The sequence below is a fragment of the Pteropus vampyrus genome, unplaced genomic scaffold (assembly GCF_000151845.1).
Source record: "Pteropus vampyrus isolate Shadow unplaced genomic scaffold, Pvam_2.0 Scaffold332, whole genome shotgun sequence".
Lineage (NCBI taxonomy): Eukaryota > Metazoa > Chordata > Mammalia > Chiroptera > Pteropodidae > Pteropus > Pteropus vampyrus.
Window position 1 is genome coordinate 1064126 of NW_011889113.1, and position 9835 is coordinate 1073960.

Sequence of the window (9835 nt, forward strand, 5' to 3'; positions counted from 1 at the left end):
TAAGTTTAAGAGTTACCAGAGAAAAAATACTTAAAGTCATAAGGCTGGATCACTATGGGGGTAAGTACACTTTAAAAAGATGTCCAAGACTGAGTTCTGGCACTCTAACATTTAGAGGTCAGGAAGATGACGAACAACAACCAGCAGGAGACTAAGAAGAGCAGTCAGTGAGACAGGCGTAAAATGAAGTATGGTATCTTGGGAGCCAAGCAAAGATGTATTTCAAGGAAGAGCTTGATTGGATTAAATCCCATTGAGTGTTAAGAAAGACGAGGGCTGAGACTTGACCACTGGTTTTAGCAATAAAGAAGTCATTGGTGTCTTTTACAAGAGAAGTTTTAGCTGAGTGACTGGGGCGAAAACCTCATTAGAGTGGGTTCAAGAAGGAATGGGAAGAAAGAGAATGCAGACAAAAGTATAGAAAGCTAAGAATATGCAAGGGAGATCAGCTAGATGGTTAGTCCAAGCAAGCAGCTTTGCCTAGGGTAGTGATGGAAGAGTCCCTTTAGGGAGAAGAAGGAGATGAAGGAGGAGCTACCAAGAAAGACAGCTAGGTTTCCGGCTTAGGTAACAATCATATGGTGGGTATTACTATTCAAGAGAGGGATCAGTGGAAGACAGCCAGGTCCCGGGGGACGAGTATGACTTTAGTTGTGATATAAAGACTGACAACTGCTGTGCCTTTAAAACATTTACACAGAAATGGGTCAAAGAAAAAGTCTTAGCTGGAGATATAAATTTGGGCATCATGGAATGTTGATGGCTACTGAAACTCTGGACTTAGAAGAGAATACATAGGAGAAAACAGTGAAAAAGAGGTCTAGAGTTGGCCCTAGAAGAACTCTAACATTGAGTGGCCAGGGCAAAGAAGACAATTCTACAAAGGAAAGAGAGGAAACAACCAGAGATATGAAAACAAAATAAAAAAATAAAGAAGAAGCTTACTACTAGAAAAAAATGTATACCTTAACGAAGTGAAGAAAGAAAAATAAAGATGCCTATTGAATAACTAAAGACAAAGGTAAGGTCACTTCCAGGGAATGAGAAGAGTAAAGCATGATTTGGGACTTGAAAAAGAAAAATAAGGCCAATATAAAAACAACATATATGGAATAATTCTATATTTACTAAAGATAAGGTCCATTATGATGTTCAATATTATTTAAAAAAAAAACAAAACAAACCTTCTCAGGGCCAGGAACAAAATATATCTTCTCAATGAGTTTGCTTCTCTATCTTAATTTTGAATCGAGACATCCTAAAATAACCATTTCAAAGCAGGTGCTTTGAAGCGAGCCAAAACTAAAACTTGTTTTTCTTATTATCGACATATATGTTACAGGTATTCTTAATTATTATTCCATCCCTATTTTTTATATAACTCCAGGAACTTTCAATTTTTACTTTCTTCGTTTTTATATTACCTGAGTTTTTTAGCACATGTATGCTAAATATAACCAGAAACAAAGAACTGTTTTTTGACATTTGTCAGTCTGGTCAGAACTCTTTGGGTAGTGTCCTCAAAAATCATCATTATAAGTGAGTTTTATCATATTAATATAATTTTTAGATATTACTGAGAGAACTGAGAAAATACTTCCTGAACAGATAGCATTTAATTGAGAATTTTTTTATGAAGCCTGCTATCGAAATTAAGGCAAAAACTATAGTTTTCTCTTTTACTTTAAGAGCAAAATCAGATAATTTGAGAAGTAGAATATTCAAGCTGTTAGCAAATTTTCAAAGAATGAACATACTCTTTGCTTAGAGTGATTGTCGGCCTCCTTTCTGAGATGAACCAGCATGGTGAACTTATGATGCCTGATCGTTTTGAGTTTGGAACCATCCTGTACACTCACTCTACCTTTCGCTTCAGCCCTGGTCATATCTTGTTTACAAAGTATTTGGCATTAAAAATGCTAAAATCTTTGAAACCTACATCAAAATGTTCCTGCAGCGAAACAGTTGTGCCTCCTGTCATTTTTAGGCTACAAGAAAATAGACACGTGAAAAGGTACTGCTGTTTCTAGACCACCAGTTCAACTCAAAGGACTGAGATTGACTGTTGAAGTCTTTTCAGCCTAAAATTATTGAAAAATCATTTTCCATTTATTTGCTCCTTTCTTACTTAACTTTTGATTTTTAATAAGTTAATGACAAAATTACTGTATTAGATTTTAGCAATGTTTCCTCAAGTTCTTTTTTTTTTTTTAAAAAAAGTATTATTATTTATGCCTATAGCACCTGGTCTTCCTAGGTGGTCTCCCATCCAAGTACTAACCAGGCCAGACCCTGCTTAGCTTCCAAGATCAGACGTTGGGCTTGCTGAGGGTGGCATGGCCGTAGACCATAGACCGTGGTTCCACTGGGGTGCGAACCCAGGACTTTCTGTGTGTAAAGCAGACATGCTAACTGCTACACTATGGAACCACATCCCTCAAGTCCTTTTTTAAAAGGAAGCATGGTATAAAGTAATAAACAAAGTCGAAACCAACATTTTCAAACAAACTGGGCAATAATGTTGATGAAGCACTTACCTTAATTTTAGCAGTATATTCTCCTCTACCTCCAAACAGTCCAAGACCACCAAGTAAAATATCAGTGTCAGCACTAAAACGTATAGCTTCTACTGAATGAGCAGAGTAACCCCAGCCCCCTCCATGACCTAAAAAAAAAACCCAAATGATAATCTGTTTTAGAATATTCATATATATTTCAGTTAGAAGATAATATTTCCTAAATGTAGGTATACATACTTTCAAACCTGTTCACTACACTATAATCTTCTTTGGAATAAACCTTCATTACGGCTTGAGTCTCCTCCTCTGTACTTGCAACACCCATTTTCAAATCTTGCATAGTTGCCAAGGTATCAAGACAACCTGAAAAAAACCAAGAACTTAAACTCCTTGAAATTAAAATTTCTCATAATACTGATGATATGAGATGTCGTAGGGGGAATGTGCTCAACAAATGTATTCTGCACTTTAAACATTTCATAGACAAATACAATCAAATAGAACTCTGGGTAGTTATCATATACTATATGACAATATTTTTCACAAAATTATCATATACTATATGACAATATTTTTCACAAAACTGTATCCCTGAAAAGTTGGAATCATTTAATCTTTGAGTCCTTACAAGGGTCTTCCTTTAATGAACTCTCTGAATTACTTTAGTTTGATTCTTAAAGTACTACTTGAGAAAGACACAATAGCCTGAGATAACCTTAAATCGACGCTAGTTTTGGATGTTTCTAATGGTTACCAGACGAAATTTGTGAGAAAAGTAATAATTATAGTTATGCTCTAGTAAGTATGCTTAAGAATGATTTCATTATTGGAAATTCTACATAAACATAACTGGATCTTTTTAAGGTTTATTTTAAAGGCAATAAAATAAGTAGTTATGTGAATTGGTATAAATTTCCAGCAACAGAATATATATAGTGAAAAAATGTATATCTCAAATTAAATAGAAGTGAAGTTGATATGCTGTGGAAAACTGTGTTATGTAAAAAGAGATAGAAGAAGTATGTATAAAATTCATATAATATTTTATAGAATTTATTTTAAAATAAAGTATACAAATTAAATGTTATAATTACACATTTGAATATTCTACATCTCTAAAGTTCATATAGTCAAGTTAAACAAAAACATTATCTTTAAAGAGCAACCTATTAGGAAAATTATATTCAAGGCTGCTTCATATTTGGGCATTTATGAATCTTTCATGATGTTGGTAAAAGTCTGATGTATTATTTTCTGTAGGATAAATCTCTTAGAGGATTTAACTTATTTTGCAACTAGCAGACTATTGTTTAACAAACATGACAGAATAACATACAAATTTAAATACTCTTAAAAAATATTCAGCACACACTGATGAAAATTAGCTATAACTGTCTGATTATCAAATAGCAGCGCTACCTAGGATGTGCAAAGCTGCATGAGATCGGGTGGTGAGAGCCCTTGATCCCGTCGGTAATGCAAGTTCGGGACTTAGAATACTGCATCTGGACTGCATGTCTGTTGCAGAAGGAAGTCTGGCATCAGCAACCACCGCATTGTAACACCACAGTTCTCTAGTATTTGGTCGAAACCTTTCAAGAAAGAGGATAATTACATCACCTCAATACACAGTTTCATTAAAAAAATTTTCTAAGCTATAATTGATGATACTAAGAGAATAACACAGCCAGCTTAAACAGGACAAAATGTAGCTCATTATTTTCCATATCTGAACTAAACATATGAATAACCTATGTTACTTATAAGTAAAATAATTTAAACAAAATAGTAATATAGATCACAAGAGATCATGAATAACACAGCATCAGTATGCTTAACAATCTGATGTTTACACATAGGTATGAAGCTTGTGTACAACAAAAATTCCATTTAAAAAGTTTAAAGACAAAGGATAGGTCAAAATAAAATATGTGAAACATACATATGAGGAAAAATAACAATATCCACAATCTATAAGAGCTCTTGCAAGCCAGTACAAGACAATCCAACACCAAAGTGGGCAAGAGACACAGAATGCTGTTCTTAGAAAGGAAGCACTAAGAATGTATGCAGACATTCAGCGTTACAGTGACAAACAGTAAACATCAATAAAAACTATAAGGAACCCACAATGCCATCCTGTCATAATCTCATTCTTTATGTCTTTCATAACGAGAATCTCAAAAAGCTGTTTCTACTTCTTTACTTCTTTTATTTTATTAATTCTTTTTGGAAAAGCTGTGCTTAACAATATTAAGTACATACAAAAGAATAAGAACAAAATATTTTCAAAATAAGGTATGAAAAATAAAGGCACAATGTACACTAATAGAGAGAACATTATCTTTTAAGTACCCGCTGTCTCCCTCCCTACTCAATTCCTTTCCTTTTCCTTTCAAAAGTCACAATTATCTTGAATTTTTAAGTTATCATTCTCTTGCTTTATCTATGACTTTTCACATTTGCATCAAAATAGTATATTACTTAAGCTTCATGTTCTTAACTATATACAAATAGGATGCATCCTTTATGCATTCTTCTATGGCTTGTTTTCTTCAAACAATAGAAAATTCTTAAAATGTATTTAAACTGTGGCATTTGGCTGTAAATTAATTTATTCTAATTTGTAGAATATTAGCTCATGTGGATTTATTACAACTATTTGTCTATTCTATTGATGATAGCAAAAAAAAAAAAAAAAAAGAAAAAAGAGAATCACTCAATTTTCCATTACAGAAAACGCTGCTGTTGATGATTTTATATAAAGCTCCTAAAGCACAACAGGTATAAGATTATACAGGAAGGAAGGATAAGTTCTCATTTTCACAGCCAGTATATCTATATAGAAAACAATGATCCAATTGAAAATTTGATTCATGTTAAGATGTATCTGGCATTTCTGATTAGTTTAGAAATAATGGTCTTCTCAATCAATAGAGTTTGATAATCCAAATTTACTAAATATAAAAGCACTTAAATCCAGCAATCCCACTTCTGTGTATATACTCAAAAGAACTGAAAAGCAGGATCTTGAAGACAAATTTGCACACCCATGTTGATAGCAGCATTATTCTCAATAGCCAAGAGGTGGAAGCAACTCAAACATCCATGAATGGGTGAATGGATAAACCAAATGTGGTAAACATACAGTGGAATATTATTCAACCTTAAAAAGGAAGGAAATCCTGTCACAGGCTACAATGTGGACGAACCTTAAGGACATTATACTTTAAGTGAAATAAGTCAGTTACAAAAAAGACAAATACTGTATGATTTTACTTATATGAGCTATATATCTCCAGTAGTCAAATTCATAAAAAGAGAAAGTAGAATGATGATTGCCAAGGGCTGGAGGGAGGGAGAAATGGGAAACTTTTCTTCAGGTATAAAGTTTCAGTTTTGCAAGATGAAAATGTTCTTGAGATACATTGTACAACAACTGAATATATTTTACATTACTAAACTGTATGCTTAAAAATGTTAAGATGGCAAATTTCATGTTATGTTTTTACTACAATTTAAGAATTTTAAATTATTTTTTAAAAACAATACTTGGCAGAATAAATTCTATGAAAGTAGCTGCTATAATCAGCATTAATATTATTGCATTATTGCAGTAGAGAAGTTCTATTAATCTAACTCTTGTTCTTGTGTAGGTGATCATTGTTTTCCTCTGGTTGCTTTAAAGATTTTTCTCTTTGTCTTTAATGTTCTATAATTTCATTACATGTCTCTTGATCATAGATAATGAAAATATGTAGTTTCTAATCTATGTGGATTTAAATTTCTTTTTGGTCCTGGGAAATTCTTAAGCATTATCTCTTCAGATATTGCTTCTCTTCTTTTTTCTCTAATCTCTAATATTTCCTTTTTTGGATGTCTATTAGACTTTCTCATTACATTCTTCAAATCTCTTTTACATATTCTTTTATATTTTTGTCTTTCTGTAGTATTCTGGGTAATTTCCTTACATATGTCTTTCACCTGTTCAAATCTCATCTATCTATGCATTTGTTTAAAAAATTATTCTTCACTTATGAGAACTCTGCTTGGTTGTTTTCCAAATATGCCTCACTTTGAGATGCTTGCTTAATTTTGAGATTGAATCTTTTATTTAAACGTTTTGTACATAGTTAACATACTGTGTCTGAAATTCAAAGATCTGAAATTGATTTTGTTGCTTATTCTTTTGTTGAATTTCACTAACAGTGATATTCCTTATATGTTTAGCAATCTTAGACTTTGAGCTTATTTGATTTAATCTTGTTAAAAACCTATGGGACTTTTCTTGAAAGATTATTTGTACTTGCCTTCTGCTGCAGACAAAGGGGTGTTACCTATCTGATCCCATTTTAGCATCCTTCCAAGGGCAGAAGCTTAATCTGAGTTTCAGGATCAGTTTCCATCTCCTTCCCGTTGCAGCTGACATAATGCTTGTTTTCCAAATTGCAGTGCTGATATCAGCATTTGCCCTCAGCAAAATCCTGTGTCTATAGTGTTGACTGCTAAACTGCTCAAGGGTCACATCATGGAGGTTATGATTTTTATTTTTATGCTGGTTTTCTTTGAGGTGGAAGTGAGGGACTGGGGCAGAATTATATTAGTGACATTTTGGTTGAGTGACAAGCAATGTATAAAATATAAACAAACAAACTTAAATATGAACTAAAATATAAACTAAAAACAAACATAGGGTTTTTCAAAGTGTTTACTTCAACTCTTTAAACCATACCAATATAGTTTAAACATTCTTCTCAAAGTTCAAATGACTTCTAAGTAGCCAACTCTAATGGAATTTTTTGTCTTCTATTCAGTCAAGCCCTTGACAGTGTTCAACACCACTGAACATACCTTCTTTTCTCAACCCAATCCCTCCTCATGTCTATATCAGCACATCCTCCTGGCTTTTTCTCATAGTTCGTTGGCTGTTCTGTCTAGTCTCCTAAGTAGTTCTTCTTCTCCCACCTAACTTCTACATTTTAGAAGGGCTCAGGGCTTGGTTCAGAACTCTCTCTTCACCCTAAATTCTCTGCCTAGGTGATCTCATTCAATACCATAGCTATAAATACAGCTATGCAATAAAAATTCTCAATTTATATCCCTAGTCCAAATGAGTCCTTTGAACTTGATTCACTTATCTAATTGCCTACTTAATATCTTCACTTAGATCCCAAAGTTAACATTAGAAACAGAAGTCTTGACAAGCATGTTCTCCCTGCCTTTCCTGGCTCAGCTTAGGAACCCCCCTTAACTGCTTCCTTTCCTTAACCCCCAACACAAGTAAGTCCTGTTCGTTCTACTCCAAAATATAGGCTGCAAACTGCTTCTCTCCATCTTCCCCAGCCCTAGTTTCAAGCCACGACCTCTCCCTTGCACTGCTGCAATAACCTCCTATATTTACTCTTGCCTTCTTTCAATCCATTTTCCACACAATAAGTATAGTCTCTTAATGTTACTTTCCAACTCAAATCCTGCAAAGCCTTCATATTTTTGAAGTCTTTAAATTCCTTAATCTGCCCTACAAAGTGCTATGTATCCTGACCCTGTCTACCCCTCCAATTTTATTTCAAGCTCCTCACTATGCTTTGACCACAATGACTTTCTTCAAATTCCTAAAACACTGTCAAGTTCTTGCTCACATCAGGGAATCTGGGCCTGCTGAGCTCTTCTTGCTTGGAAAACTTTTCCCAGCTCTTCAAATGCTTGGTTCTTTTATATACTTTAAGGTCTCAACTTGTAGTGTCTCTACTGTATGGAAAATAGGCCACAGACGTTATTCTCGATCATAGTACCCTCTTTTTCCTTAACAGTGCTGAGCAAGACCTACAAAGTATATTATTTATTCACTTTCATGTAGTCTACAACTCCACTAAAAAAACCGACTTCCATATGCGCAGGGGCACTGTCAATCTTATTCACTTTGTATCATTCTTTACTTACCATACTGTATATATTTAGATATTTACTGAGTAATAAAATTTAAATTGCAAACATTTTTCAAATAACAGTACTATTTACTGATGCTTATAGTATGGGGAAATATGAATTCTCATATGCAACTGGTGAGAGAGTACTGAAGGGCAATTTGGCAATATATATAAAATTTTATGAGTCTACCTTTTGACTCAGCATTTCTACTTCTTGAAAGCTATCTTACAGAAATATGCTCATGTGGGTACAAAACTGTGTGTATATACATGTGTGTGTTCACTGCAGCATCAAAGTTAATACCAAAACATTAAAAACGTAATCTAAAATGTTCATCAATAGGGAAACAGTTAAATATATTTTAGTATATCCAGACTAAAGAATTCTATACAGGTTTAATATGAAAACAGTTCCTTAAGTACTGACCAGGAAAGATTTACAAATTGTTGTTTAGATTTAAAAAAATCTAACTTTTAAAATAAATATATTCTTATTTATATAAAAACAGAATTACATGTTTTTTAAAAGGTCAAACAATATAAGCCAAACTTGATACTTGTGACCCATAGAGAAGATTAGTGGAATCTGATATTGGGGAAGAAAAAGATTTGACCAGGACCACACAATTTTTCCTATATATATTATTGCTTTGCTTAAAACAAAAACAAAAACAAAAACAAAAACAAACCATATTCATGTGTTGTTTGTGTAAATTTTGAAGTAGGAAAAAAATTGCTATTCTTAACATTTATCTGCTCTTTCTAGATGTAAGTTTCTAATTATTCAGAAGTTAGCTGTTAAGAATTGAAAAGGAAGCAGACTCAGGCCGGAAGGAAAGTCAAAATAAGCTAATACTGAATCGGCAATGTCTATGATTGCTGTAAAATCCAAGTATCCTACTGAAAAACACAAAGGACACAAAACAGCTAGAAGTCAGGACAATGATTAAAGGATAATACCTTCCAGCTGTTTTTACTGAAACACAGGAAAAGATTGTCCTTCATCTTTTAATCTCTGTTTTGGAACAAGTTGGTAAATTATCAGGGCCTGGCAAGGCATTTGAGTCATCTGTCCCAATGTTACCACATGTGAAGAAGACAAGGTTCAACTAACTGAATACCACACTTCTGAATTCTGTTAGGACCCCAGGAAAATGGCTCTAGTCAATAGAATCTTAGTCTCCTACTGTTATCTCTAATTTAGAGAATGCATTTCTAATTTAATGAATGTATCAAGAAACAAATTCCACACTGTCAATTATTGTTGTTATTGCAAATTTACTTCATTTAATATAGATGTATCTGGCATTTCTGATTAGTTTAGAAATAATGGTCTTCTCAATCAATAGAGTTTGATAATCCAAATTTACTAAATATAAAAGCACTTAA

At 33.3% G+C, this 9835-nt stretch overlaps 1 protein-coding gene across 1 annotated transcript in view; it reads right to left on the reverse strand.

The window, feature by feature from the left end:
- The window catches only part of MYCBP2 (MYC binding protein 2, E3 ubiquitin protein ligase), a 265889-nt gene that overhangs the window by 150671 nt on the left and 105383 nt on the right, over nt 1–9835 (reverse strand). Inside the window, exons 24-26 of the mRNA XM_011378152.2 lie at nt 3939–4111; nt 2757–2882; nt 2538–2665 (exon numbers count right to left, since the gene is read on the reverse strand). Of these exons, the coding sequence (XP_011376454.1) occupies nt 2538–2665; nt 2757–2882; nt 3939–4111 (427 nt within the window). The remainder of the gene's footprint in view (nt 1–2537; nt 2666–2756; nt 2883–3938; nt 4112–9835) is intronic.